This window comes from Rhinopithecus bieti, unplaced genomic scaffold (genome assembly GCF_001698545.2).
Source record: "Rhinopithecus bieti isolate Rb0 unplaced genomic scaffold, ASM169854v2 scaffold_6439, whole genome shotgun sequence".
Lineage (NCBI taxonomy): Eukaryota > Metazoa > Chordata > Mammalia > Primates > Cercopithecidae > Rhinopithecus > Rhinopithecus bieti.
The window spans coordinates 542,607-557,276 of NW_016805421.1; the positions used below are offsets into that span (position 1 = coordinate 542,607).

A 14,670-nucleotide genomic window follows, 5' to 3' on the forward strand; every position below is an offset into this window, starting at 1 on the left:
CATGCCCCTCACCAACTGCTTGACCTCCCAAAACATAAATATCCAAGCCCACATACACCTATATGTCCAAGCATATGTTCAGTGTAAACGTCAGGGAAGAAGTGAATGAAAATTCATAAAGAGATAAATAATCTTGCTGAGCTTCTGTCTTAAATGTATGCATAGGGCTTTTTTTTGGAAAAACATTTAACATTTTCAATTTATTCAACATCAGTATAGAATGAAATAAGTTTTCAGGTACTATATATTAAAATAAACCTACTCCTCATGCCCTCCACAACTGAAAACCAAGATTATCACACATGGGCTGACACATGAAAAAAAATACAGTTTTAACATTAGAAAGTTTTTAAAAGGGGATATAATTGTTTAAAATATTTACTTTTCACTTAGAATAAAATATTAACTTTTCATCACTTAAATCACTTAAATATTCACTTAAAATATTTACTTTTCATCATGAACACTTAGAAATCCAAAAACTCTAATGGCCGGAATCATACTATGCAAATCATAAAGCAGCCTAATTTGAAATGTTTTTCTAGCCATTTCAAGCCATAGTCTGATTTTCTATGATTAGCACTGACAGTGTTTCATTTTTACACACTTTAAAATGTTCAAGTCTAAAGGTCAGAAATATAAAAAACAAAGAATTTAAAAGCAGAATAAAATAGCAGAGATAGTTTTCTAAACTGCTAATCATTGTTTTAAATCAAAAATATGGCTTGATCAAAGGAAACTTCTCAATTTTCTATAAATGCCAAACAAAATAAAACTGGCCCACTGTACCCCAGCCCCCCAAAACAACACAAAGCAAGCTGAATGATAAAAGCCTATTTCTAAAGCTCATATCTTGCCTGCAAGACTGGGAGGGCTATGAGAACTGATGGCTGAAAGAGCTTTGGAAAAGCCCACACATTCCATGGAGAATACCACTACCTGGTGGGGGCTAGGCATAGCAAAGTGCCTTCCTGCCAAAGAAAGAAGAAAGAATCTGTATTTGGGATAGAACAAAAACCAATATTACAGTGTGTTTCAAAACAGATGAAAGTTTCAATAGTAAAATATTGAATAAATTTACATAAGATCATCGTTCTAACTGTTGGTATAGGAATATCTTAAAGATTAAAAACTGCACCAGTAACTTTAATATTGTATTTTCACCATATAACTATTTGTTCATGCTTTCACAAATGGTCTGTAACAAGAACTTTCTATAACTAAATTAAAATGTAATTACCTTTGAGAATGATATCACTCAGATAAATAAAGCTTCAGTCTTAAAAAATTTTTTTAAACTCACCAGGTAAAGCTTTTGAATGTGTCTGTTCTTTGCTAGGAACATGTGCACCTCCACCAAATACAGCGGACCACATTTTTTCATTTAGAGGATGGGCCACAATCCGAAATAGCTCATTACTTGAATGTGTGGCCAGGCCATGGATGAAGAGACTAAGATACACTGCTGTGAGAATTTCACAGAGCAAGACTGTAAGCCCTGACTGGGCTTCCTCGCCAGAAGAATTCAAAAGTCGAATTAGACAAGTTATTCCTAGAACAACAAACAAACATAGCTGTCACTGACCATAAATTTTAAAATTAAAATTAACCATATTTTCTAATTTTAGGAAAAAATGTATTGTATCAGGATTTAATACTGTATTTTCTTCCCTAGATTCATAGAGTAGTAGCGGTTATTACAGTTAATGCACAAATGGGCTATTTGAGAGAAACATTAAAAATCTTTAACATTAAACACTAAAATCTTTAATGACTAAGATCTGATAGATAAAATTTCATAGACATGTTTTCCAGTATGACAAAAGCAAAATGATTTAAAAAATGGTATTACAAAACATTTGAGTCATATTAGCATAACGATCAAGGGAATACTAATGTTAAGTAACTGCATAATTCAGAATGAGTGGTGAATACTGAACTGGTATCAATTCTAACAATATTTAATAATGATTATTATGCGGCAAAACTAAAATCGTCTTTTTACTTATCTAAGATTATAAACAAGACTAAGAAAAAAATGATCTACACATAAAAATTATACCTGGCCATTGAGCTGGTGATGTATTGGGAGTTATTGCTTCATCTAAGCTTCCTGTTTTCAAAGAATGTCGATGAGGAAGCAGTACTGTCTGATATACCATTCCAGTAAACTGATTTGTTTGAAATGAACTAAGAGAAGAAAACAATATTTAAATCTATAAACTGTATATAATAATTTCATGTTTCAGATCTAATTTCAAGACTATCAATTTCTGTTTATTGATTATACTGCTAGTACATCTAAGTAGTATACTGTACAGTCTAGTGCTATATGAAAACAAAGTATTCTTTAAGTGTAAATACACACATTTTCTAAATTAAAACACATTTTAAGAGATAGAGTAAGTACAAACGAGAAAACTAAATCGCTATGTACCACAAGTAGCAAGCTTACATATTTGACTTAAAAACATAGTTATCTGGTTGAAAATGAAGTCATTTTAGGCTCCCTTTTATGTATAATGGCTAGTCTACCCTACATCAGGCACTGTAGCAGGTACTAGGTATATAAGGAATAACAATGTTTCTGTCCCCATAAAATTTACTCTACTAGAGGAACAAAACACAAATAATGTTATCATACTGCTCTTAAAAGATGAAACCTATGCATACGATGCTATCAAGGCAAAATAAAGGAGTATTTCACACAATTTGAGAATTCAGAGTAAGTTTCCCCAAGTAAAAGATGCAAAGCGAAGACTAACAGATGAATGAACAAAAAAACTTGCAGCTTGACATAAACTATGAAATAATTCTGACAGAAAATGGTGTAAGGAATTATGTTAAGTCCTTTAGAAATGCCTACATCAAACATTAAGTACATGAACATAATACTTAAATATAGCACATTTATTGGTGTAGATGTGTTACGATTGGCAAATCTCATTCGTTATAACATTGTGATGCCTTTGTAGTTTCTCTTTACTTTCCAGTTTCAAGATGGCAGAGTAACAACAAAAAAACCTCCCTCATTCCTATAGAAATCATAGATAGGAAAGATAAAACGAAGTTAATGAAAATAAAGCCTAAATAATAAGAAAGTGAATTACTGAAGGATCAGGGTTAACGAAATCAAGTTGAAGCTACCTTGGAAAATACAAAACCAGAGTGGTAAGTAAGGTTACCCACAGAAAATTCAAAAACATAAAATTGACAGACAACCAAAAATCAATAAGGAAGGCTGACACCATGTAAGAAATAACAAACTCAACAAAAGATCTTCACCTGAGAAACCCAATTTATCAGTAAATTAAAGTACTTCATACTCAAAAATTTTTTTTAAATCAAGAAATGTTATAGAAACAGAAGCAACTATTAAATTCAATGAGATCTTGAAAACAAAAAACAGTATTTCTAAAATATAAATTCTTGCTAAATAAGACAGGACATTGCTGAATAATGAATCCGTGTTTGGAAAATGAAGCTAGAATTTCTCCTGAAATGAAACAAAAGAGATAAAGAAAAGAACATAGGATGGGAAAGTTAAAACAACATTAAGAAATGACCCAGAAGTTGCAATATCTGTTTAACAGGAAAGATAGAAAAGAGATGAGACAATATTTGAAGAAATAGAGTATTTCAAAGAACTAAAGATAGATATAGAAAGACCCCAAAGGGTAACAAACTATTTTTTTAAAGCCTAGATAAATTACAGTAAAACTTTATAACATAAAGAGAAATACAGAGAAATATCCTATACATCAATTATTTGGTAAAATTTTCTCAATTCCAAGTTACTCCCTCCCCTGTGCTCCCTGAGCCTTTTACTATTTACCATTTTATTGTAGTTACCATTTTAGTACTATGCCATATTACATACATATCATTTATCAGCTCACATGTTTGTCTCTAACTAGACTGACCCTAAGAAATAGACCTTATTTTATTATTTGCGTTAAAATTCTCAGTGCCAATCACAATGTCTGACATAAGGCAGTGATCAGTAATAGGCTGCTAAATAAGTTATACTGAATAAAACTTTGAGATTCATTTGCCATAAAATTTCAAAGATGAACAAAAGTACTCAAAACTTCAACCATATGCTTTTTGCATTATTTAAAATAGACTGTTTTATATAGCTCTAAACCACTAACATACAAAATATGAAACCTCATTGCTTACTGTAAGCATTCTTAAATTTCATAAAAAGATAGTTACCTGTAGTTATGACTACCACAAAGGCACTGATAAATACAAGCAGAAAGTGAGGCTGCTAAAGTATGCATTACATATACCTGGAAAACAAAAACAAAATTACTTTAAGTATAATCTTTTTAAAGTACAGATTTTTTTTTTCAAGACCTACTATAATCAGCATTTTAAAAGAATGAAAAAATTTTGATTCTTTGCCTTCATAAACTATTTCCATTTTTTCTATAACACTCATTTTTATCTACATGAGTCTCACTACAGAAAATTTAAACAAAACACACTGAAGCCTTTAGCAGAAATTATAAAACACACATTTGCTATCTAATTTCTTTTTCTAGAGCAAAGGGGAACAGATGTCAGCTCTCCAGTAGAGCATGAACCATGTATTAAAGTAAGCCCTCCAACACTCAATCTGCTTTTTCCTCAAAGAAAATATGAAGAGACAGTCTGATAACTGACAGTTCACCAATGGGCAGGTCACTGAAGAATATGCTACCACATATCCTAGTTATCTTAGAAAACAATTTGAAGAGAGTGAAACTAGAGAAAAGAGAAAGGATATAAGGTATGAAAGGCAGTAACTGAAAGGCAGTGAAGTCAGGCATTTGTTTTAAGGAAGAGAAGACTCTAAATAGGGCATGGCAAGGGCCGTAACATTAGGTAGAACTGAGGATGAAGGAGAAGTTTCAGCTAGGTAAGAAAGCAAACTAGACTAGAATATTCTGATTGTGAAGTACGCCAGTCTTTTGTAGATAAAATGGAGAATGACAGATCAAATCTAATTGCGAAATTTTCCTTGAAATGTCAATAAAACGTGGTATGAATTAAAAGATACTATAAAATTGAAGATAACAAAAACTATGCATGGGACTTGCAAAAATGATCACAATATTTTGCAGCCTCTGCATGAGAGAATTGGACCTACTTCTCCACTCACTGTATCTGAGCTGGGCTTGACTTGTTCGACGAAGAGGACCCAACAGAAGTAAAGTGTGAGTTCTGAATCTACACCTCAAAAGGCCTTGCAAATTATATTCTTGCTGCTCTTGAACCCCTGAAACCACCATGTGAAAAAAATCTAGGTGTGACTGGGCCATGGGGTGCACAGACATTGGATTGAACGTTATTTTGGGTGTCTGTGAGATGTTTTCAGGTGAGACAAACATTTGAATCAGACTGATTAAAGCAGATTGTGCTCTGTAATGTGAGTAGACTCAACTGACAAGACCTGAAAAGAACAAAAAGGCTGAGTAACTCGCGTCTAACTGCACTGAGCTGGGACATTGCTTTTCCTGTCTTCAGACTTGAACTAAAACATCAACTCTTTTTGGGTCTTCAGCCTGCTGACTTTCTGACCTGAACTGAAATCACAGCTCTCCTGGTTCTCAGGCCTTCTGATTTGGACTGGAACTACACCTTCAGCTCTCCTGGGTCTCCAACTTGCCAACTGCAGATCTTGGGACTTTTCAGCCTCCAAAACCACATAAACCAATTCCTTATAATATATCTCTCATTATATACATACACATACATACTGATTCTGTTTCTTTGGTGAACCCAGACCAATATATTATTAGGCTTGCCTGCTGGAGGATGAGATATATATGACTCAGATTCTCCTGTCAGTGCTATCAACATGTGCCAACCACCAGAAATGTAAATGATACCATCTTAAATCATCTAGAATCCAATTAACCCAACAGTTGACCAAAGATTAATGAGAAAGTCCAGACATTAGTACAGCTGGCCCAAACCAAAGAACTAATGAACCAACCCACAGAATCATGAGCAAAATAAATAACGGCTTTTTAAGCCACAAATGTTTCAGGACAGGTTTTTTTTTGTTTGTTTGTTTGTTTGTTTTTTTTTTTGTGGGGGTGGTGGGTGGGCACAGAGTTTCATTCTTGTTGCCCAGGTTGGAGTGCAAAGGTGCGATCTTGGCTCACCACAACCTATGCCTCCTGGGTTCAAGCAATTCTCCTGCCTCAGCCTCCCAAGTAGCTGGGATTACAGGCATGCGCCACTATACCCGGCTAATTCTTTGTATTTTCAGTAGAGACAAGGTTTCCCTATATTGGTCAGGCTGGTCTCCAATTCCTGACCTCAGGTGATCTGCCCACCTTGGCCTCCCAAAGTGGTGGTATTAGAGGCATGAACCACTACGCTGGCCTCAGGACAGTTCTTAAGCAGCAAAAGCTAACTGATACACCACAGGTATACTATAATTTGAGTTTTAAATATGAAATATAGTTTGGCTAAAATGAGCACAATCTGAAAGAAATTAAATTCTAAACTGTATAATAAGCACTATGGTCATTTATACTACAGAGCAGTACAGAAAAATAAGTAGTGAAATTCAATTGCAAGGATTAAGGTAACTAAAGAGGGTAAAATTGTAGGAGAGTCCACCATCAGGCAAACAGAAAATCGAATTGGTGTGATATAACCTGTGAGGTGGATGAGAGCTACATGACAGTCTATTAAAAAAACAAACAAACACTCAAAAACAACTCTAGGGATATATGAAAATAGTCAATGTCAGTAATACTTCAAAAGATTTCAATATGTCTGGAAAGTAAAGATAAAATACGACGTTAACAACAGATAAAGTAGAATAATGATGAATAGGATGCTTTGGTGGATTAGACAATTAACTATAACAATATAATTAGTTGCATGCATTAGAATCACACAAGGAGCATCTTTAAAAATATACATTCCTAGGACATACTCTCACAGACTGATTCGATAAGTTTGGAGTGAACTTGAGAATCCAGACTTTTAACAAGCACTGCAGGTGATTCTGTTGTAGCTGGTTCACAAAGTACTGCCTACCTTAGAGGAATAATGGGGGCAAATAGTTCACATTATCCCTAAAATGTGGATTTCTTTAATATTAATAAGGAAAAACTTCATTTGCATACTAGTGCCTTTACATTAAAATATTAAGTTTCTATATTTAAAAAACAATGAGCTTTTGGTTAAATGTACTACTAAAGGAATCACTCATATTCACCTATTTTTCTCAAAGCAGCTAGACTAAATAAGCATTGTGATAAAAAGAAATTCAAGAACTCTATTGGGTATAAATAACATGAGTAAGATAAGCCAGTCTACAACCAGAAGATTTCCTTAACAGGAATCAACATAAACTTGATAAGGTAACAATTGCTATGCTTAGTCTGATGTTTAAAATTACTTTAAAAAAAAAAAAACCTGAATATTTATCTTGCAGTTTTATCACTGTATAGATGAATTAAAAGCTTGAAACCAAGCATACTTACTTTATTGCTTTGGGTATCAGGGTGGGGTGGTGAATCAAAGTTTATTATGGCATGGAGAATATCATGTGTTAGATTACTAAGGTGCAATAATGGATTGGCAACTACTGTTTTGGCATTGGCTGTACAAGCAAAGAGGAGAGGCACTGAGGTTTGCTCTGACAGAGGGCTAGAAAATAGCGGTTCTGACGTTTCCTTAAAAACAAAGAGGGATAAAATGTTAACCAACTATTTACAGTTACAAACCATTACTTCAGTAAATCAAGGGCTCTCTAAAACACTTCAAAACAATTAAAAAATAAAAGCATAATAGAAACTTAGAAGGGATGTGAAGAAGTCTGCATTCCAATAATCATATTTAAAAATAAGACACTGGCCGGGTGCGGTGGCTCACGCCTGTAATCCCAGCACTTTGGGAGGCCGAGGCGGGCAGATCATGAGGTCAGGAGATCGATATCATCCTGGCTAACACAGTGAAACCCCGTCTCTACTAAAAATACAAAAAATTAGCCGGGCGTGGTGGCGGGCGCCTGTAGTCCCAGCTACTCGGGAGGCTGAGGCAGGAGAATGGCCTGTACCCGGGAGGCGGAGCTTGCAGTGAGCCGAGACAGTGCCACTGCACTCCAGCCCGGGCAACAGAGCGACAGAGCGAGACTCCATCTCAAAAAAAAAAAAAAAAAAAGACATTTGAGGGGGGACAGAGAAGGAAAAAAAAATAAGACAATATCCTCTTGCAATAAGAAGTCTGTCACCCTACAAGGCATTCAGACAACACTTTGGAGTGTGAATTAAGTGCAGGTCATAAGGCCTGAAACTACTATAAATACCCAACTTTACTAATTCATAATATGAAGGACCACACAAAAGGGAGCATTCCCTAAAGCAACTGTAATGAAGAAAATCAAGTCTTAGTATTCAAAACCAAAAAACCAACATCAAAAACAGTTTTAGACATGTACTATTTTTGACTATCAAGTAAATTACATACCTGCTGAGATTCTTGCAAAAGCAAAATCAATTCCATTCTTACAGATGCAAGACCCCCACCATGGGATCCATGAAGTATGCAGTAACTAAGAAACATTCTCAAAAGTGACTGATACTTCAAGAGCCACTGTCTTTTTTCCTGAAAATTTTCTCTCAGTTGTTTCACCTTCGTTTGATGAGGCAAATCTTCAGCATCTTCATTTAATCCAAATTCATCTTCATTTCTGCCAAATGCAGACTGTAGTTCTTCAGCATCTGAGCAAAAGTCACAAGTCCTCTGAAGAGCTATCACCTCTTTTTCAAGCCAGTGGTATAGTTGGTAACGCAATTTTCCACCATCTATTTCATAGCCGGTAGATAAAGTACGAAGTTCTACTGTGAGAATCTTTAAACATGCTCTAAATTTTAATTGAACTGCAATTATATCTTCTGATGGATTTATAAGGTCATTTTCATCTAGTGTGCTGAAAGATTCTGTGTAGTTAGAACTTACGTCATCTAACTTTTTATCTGTTTTTCTCTGTAAAGGTTTTAGTTCTTTCATTGAAATAGGGACATCCTCATTTTCTTCATCATTATCACTGTCCCATTTTAACTCTAAAGAGTCATCCTGAAACACAACACTTGGTTGGCTCCAGTCAAAAGAAAGAGTGGAGTTTGACTGCTTCTCTGAGGAACCCTCTGAAGAAGATCCAAAACCATTTATCAGTGACTGTGACCAATCAACAGCAGAAGACTTATCTTCTCTTGCATCCAACTTTAATGGAGAAGAAGGAGAACTGTCTTTACTAGTATCCAGAAAACTAGGAGCTCTACAAAAAGGTCTTGTTTTCTTGATGACTTTAGGCATCTTTGATAATACTTCCAAAGCCAACATTGGGCAGCCAGCTTTTAAATGAGCACTGGCAGTAGTAAAAAATAATCGTCTTTCACTTAAATTAATTGTTCCTGCCAGTCCACTTTTTCCTGTTAGATTCATATGTGTGGAAAATGTATCAGATGATCCAAAATGACGTCTCAGCAAAAGAGGATGTGTTCTTAGATAATTGTAGAAATTAAAAACTGTAGGATTACAGGCTGATAAAACTTGATCTGAAAGTAAATTCATTTTATGAGCCAAGAAAAGTTGTTCAAGAGTTGAACTGTGTGTTTGTATCGTGGTCTCTTTTCTCTCTCTACTATGACACCTTTATCTACAGGGTCTTTTGACAAAATTGTACTAATAGGCCACAATAATCCATGGCACTAAGAGACAGCATCACATTTATAATGGACATGTTCTAACAAAGTAAGAAAACAAAGATTACGCTTATTTCCCATTGAAACAAATCTCTTCAGGTAACATTCTAGGATAATTTAAAATATCCAGTTATAGACTCTTAGTTCTTTTTCTCCTACTTCCCTGGATACTTCTCCTCAGTCTGCTTTGCTAGTCCTCCTCATCTTCCCTACTTTTGAACGCTGAGAGTCTCCTGGGGTTTAACTGCGGACTTATTTTCTATCTATATTCCCTGAGTTGAATTCATATAGTTCCATGACTTTCAATAACATCTACACGCTGATAACCTGGACGTCATCTCTATCTCCAGTCCCAACTTCACACTGAAAATCTAAACTCCTGAATCCAAAAGCCTACATTTCATTTCTACTTACATGTACTGCTTCAGGGCCTTTTTATTTAGTGTGCCCTTGACTAAAACCACTCTTTACCTATATCTACATTGATTAACTCATTTCAACCAGTTCTCTGCTCAAAGTTCACCTTATCAGAGAAAGCTTCATGATCTAAAACAATACTTCCCCATATCATTTACCTATTGTTCAATCTAAAAAGCCAAGAGTTACCTTTGACTCCTAATTCCTTCACACTCCATATCAAATCCAGTCCTATCTAATCAATCTTAAAATCATATCCCAAACCCAACCCATCTCTCTGCCTCCATTCCAATCATTCTGGTTCAAGCCACTATTATTATTTTTTGCAATTTTCTTCTAGAATAATACAAGTTTAATTGACAATAAAAGTATATAAAAATGTACAAATGTACTAGTCCCAAATCAAAATACAATTTTTACATGAATACGTGTAAGTATGAGAAAAGGTCAGGCGCAATGGCTCAGGCCGGGCACAGTGGCTCACGCCTGTAATCCCAGCACTTTGGGAGGCCGAGGTGGGCGGATCACGAGGTCAGGAGATCGAGACCATCCTGGCTAACACGGTGAAACCCCATCTCTACTAAGAATACAAAAAATTAGCCGGGTGTGGTTGCAGGCACCAGTAGTCCCAGCTACTTGGGAGGCTGAGGCAGGAGAATGGTGTGAACCTGGGAGGTAGAGCTTGCAGTGAGCCGAGATAGTGTCACTGCACTCCAGCCTGGGTGACAGAGCGTCTAAAAAAGAGAAGGTGGGTCAGGGCTGGGCATGGTGGCTCATGCCTATAATTCCAGCACTTTGGGCTCAGGAGTTCAAGACCAGCCTGGGCAACATGGAGAAACCCCATCTCTAGCAAAAATACAAAAAAATTAGCAGGGCACGGTGGCACACACCTGTGGTCCCCGCTATTCAGGAGGCTGAGGTGGGAAGATTGCTTGAGCTAGGGAGGTGAAAGCTACAGTGAGCTGAGATAGCACCACTGCACTTCAGCCTGGGTGAGAGTGAGACTCCATCTCACGAAAGAAAGACGAAAGAAAAGAGTAAAGAAAAGAGAAAAAAAAAAAAAAAAGAGAAAAGGAAAGAGGAAGGGAAAGGGAAAGGAGGACAGGCACAGTGGCTCATGCCTGTAATTCCAGACTTTGGGAGGCCAAGGTGGGAGGACAGCTGGATGCCAGTGTTTGAGATGAGCCAGGGCAACAAAGCAAGATACGGCATCTAAAATTTTTTTTTTTTTTAAATAAAACACTTAGAAAGTGGCTGCAAAAGGCATTTACATTTTCCTTCATTACATAAAGGCTAGTTTGAAAATCTTTAGCTTAAATGGCTAGGAGACTTAAACAAATGAGTCACCCAGCTTTCTCAAAGGTTTAGAAAGTAAGACAAAGGCCACTTCCTGATTAAATGATATCACATAACAATCTATAAACTAGACCCTTTTCCAATTAGTATTCCAAATAATATAATACGTATTTTATCAGCTACCAAACACAATTCAATCTATGAAAAAATATCTGAACAGTAAATCTCCTTTTTATATGCATCTATATAAAGAATTCCATTTTATACTGGCCGCTAAGAAAGCTTTAACAAAGAGTATTTCTAAAAGAAAAGGTACTAGTAGACTCAAAAGAGTACATAAGCTCTACCAGTTCATAACAAGACAGTCAAAAAGTTTATCTAGCTAAAGATTTTCTAATCATATCACTTAAGTCAACCTTTTTTTACACTGAACACATTTTTCACTATGAGAATTCTAAAACTGATTGACAAACACACTAAATTCAACCTAAGATTTAAAAACTGGTTTTATAGCAGTATTTCTTCAATATGTTTACATTCAAGTGTTGACATTATTTATGTTCAATAAATCTATTTGGTAAAAACAGAAAATCCAAAGTTATTTGTTTTCAAAGGATTTATCTTTCTGGAGAAAAAAACCAAACCACCAACCAAAAACTGTTATAAAGACCATGAATTCAATTTGTTTGTATTACCCTTACCACCTAATAGAGTGATTTGCACATGTAGCAATTACCAATAATACTCTTAATCATTAACATCTTAGAAGTACAGCTTACCATCATTCTCTCTGATAGGTTGCTTTATTAATGTTTCCAGAGCACCACTATAATCTTCCAAAATCCAATATGCCATGCTCCGAAGAAAAGGATCATGATGCATATTTATGTTCAATGAACACAGTTCGTTGACAGGAGAATCGATTCCCAAAACTTTTTTATGTAAAATAGATTTATATGTTGCAGATGTATCAAATTCAGACTCATACAGTCTTGCTATTACAAGAGCCAACTGAATATCATTCAGTTTCTCAAGACATACCTTTAAAAAAAAATTGTTTTTAAATAAGCAGGAGCAGGTTTCATTTTAGTATAAATTCAGTTAACTCACTAACAACTAGAAAAATATAAGGCTTTATAAATATCCAAAATTAGCAAAGAAGGATAAGAAACAAAACATATGCTGCTTGCTTTTACCAAATCTACTTGACAATATTTAATATGTGCAAATCTACCTTCTAGTACTAAATATATATATGTGCAAAAATTAAACTAAATGAGGAAAAAACGGATAATTTAAATGATGTCAATTTAAGCTATATTATTTTATTTTTGTCTTGAACCTCTCTACTATTTTCCATCCACCCCGGGAGACTTGAGTCTCCATATTAAAAAGATGTTTTGAATTACCTGTATGAAACTCTGAGCAAAAGGACAATTTGAGACAAATGTTCTATCTTAAATATTCATAATTTGTTTTAGGTTTCTGTAAGATGAATAATCAGTCAATGGTATTTTCTAACATCAGCAAATAATGGACAGGAGCCATGTATATGGGGTTCAGATAAAGTTTAAATTGGTAGGGACAAACTCTGTTTTATTTTTTTGAATATTCGTTAGAGATCAAGATCAATTACCGGTATCTCTAATAAGCTAACAATACACATTTGGTTAATCGTAATTCTGTTAAATACTCATTCAAGTTAATCAAATTTTTAAATGTCCTATTTAAATATGAACAGTTATTTTAGATATTTGCTTGTGTTAGTTTCCATAAAGTTGAATTTAAAAAAAATAAAAGTTTAAGCACTAATAGACTTTAAAAAGATACATTGCTGATTCTTTGTTTATTATAATTTCATAATTACCAGGTCAATTTGCATTCTGAGGCAACCAGCTAGATAAGAAAAAATGCTGCAGAATGGTTCTAAATCTTTGTTTGCGCTAGCAAAGAAAAAGAGCATTCTTTAAAGCTTGGCTTTACGCCACGGCGTTCATCCTCAAATTGTGTCCGAAGAAAATCTGTGTCATCTCTGGTGTTTTTTTCAGCTCTATAGAACGAAAAAAAAAAAAAAAACGGTATGAAAATTTTGGAATACAATTTTTTGTACATCAGAATCAATTTTCAAAGTTAGGATTTTGGCTAAGGTCTCAATAGAAACATCTGCCAGTTCATACCTTACTATATACCCGCTCCTTTTCCCAGTAAAATTATATTAAGTAAACATTTGTTACATAAGTCTCAGAGATTACGAAAAGTTTTTCTTTCAAAATACAAAGAAAACTACATTAGCAGGACTGTGAAAATTACTTTTACATCCATGCAAAATGTTTAACTTATATTAACTTGTGTGCCACCATTGAAACTCATCAGTAACTTTTCACCCCTGCCCATCTGAGAATGACCTAAGAGATAAAAATCTAAAGAATGTGCCTTGAATCAAAACAACCATAAATCATCAAGTCTCTTTTCCCCAAAGGTTGCTGTTCATGTGGGTCATCTGAAAATAAATTCAAACAAATGATGAACTATTTATCGTAATCATGTTCACCAGTCTTGCTGAGAAATGAGACAGAAAAATTCTAAGTGAATTCAGCTCAGAAAGAAGGTGGGGCCCACAGGAAGGAGGTAGTTTTGTGGGGTAGGCTGGCCCATAGCACAGAGGTAGATGCCTGTTCCAGACTCCACCAATTAATTCATCTCCTTCTGTGTCCCAAGTATAAGTTTCTGGTTTAGTTACCTGATATGTTTTGGCTGTGTCCCCACCCAAATCTCATCTTGAATTCCCACATGCTGTGGGAGGGACCCAGTGGGAGGTAACTGAATCATGAGGGCAAGTCCTTCCCATGCTATTCTTGAGATAGTGAATAAGCCTCAAGAGACTTGATGGTTTTACAAAGAGGAGTTTCCCTGCATAAGCTCTCTTCTGTCTTGTCTGCTGCCATGTGAGACATGCCTTCCACCTTCTGCCATGATTGTGAGGCCTTCCCAGCCACGTGGAACTGTATGTCCAATAAACCTCTTTCTTTTGTAAATTGCCCAGTCTTGGGTATTTCTTTATTAGCAGCATGAAAATGGACTAATACATTACCTTTGCTTTATAGGAGTATGAGAAGTTCTTAAGCAAAATATTGTTTCTGGATTGATAAATCTGAAAATTAATTAAACTGACCTCATCAGGTTTCTTCCACTCTGAAAACACTTGGGACTTTTCCTTATGAAATCTCTCTCTTAAATA

At 35.2% G+C, this 14,670-nt stretch overlaps 1 protein-coding gene across 1 annotated transcript in view; it reads right to left on the minus strand.

Moving 5' to 3' along the window:
• DMXL1 (Dmx like 1) overlaps positions 1 to 14,670 on the minus strand; it is a 185,310-nt gene that overhangs the window by 74,870 nt on the left and 95,770 nt on the right. The window contains 8 exon segments of the mRNA XM_017872341.1: positions 1,304 to 1,552; positions 2,063 to 2,190; positions 4,219 to 4,295; positions 7,497 to 7,688; positions 8,482 to 9,572; positions 12,212 to 12,473; positions 13,300 to 13,332; positions 13,335 to 13,482. Of these exon segments, the coding sequence (XP_017727830.1) occupies positions 1,304 to 1,552; positions 2,063 to 2,190; positions 4,219 to 4,295; positions 7,497 to 7,688; positions 8,482 to 9,572; positions 12,212 to 12,473; positions 13,300 to 13,332; positions 13,335 to 13,482 (2,180 nt within the window).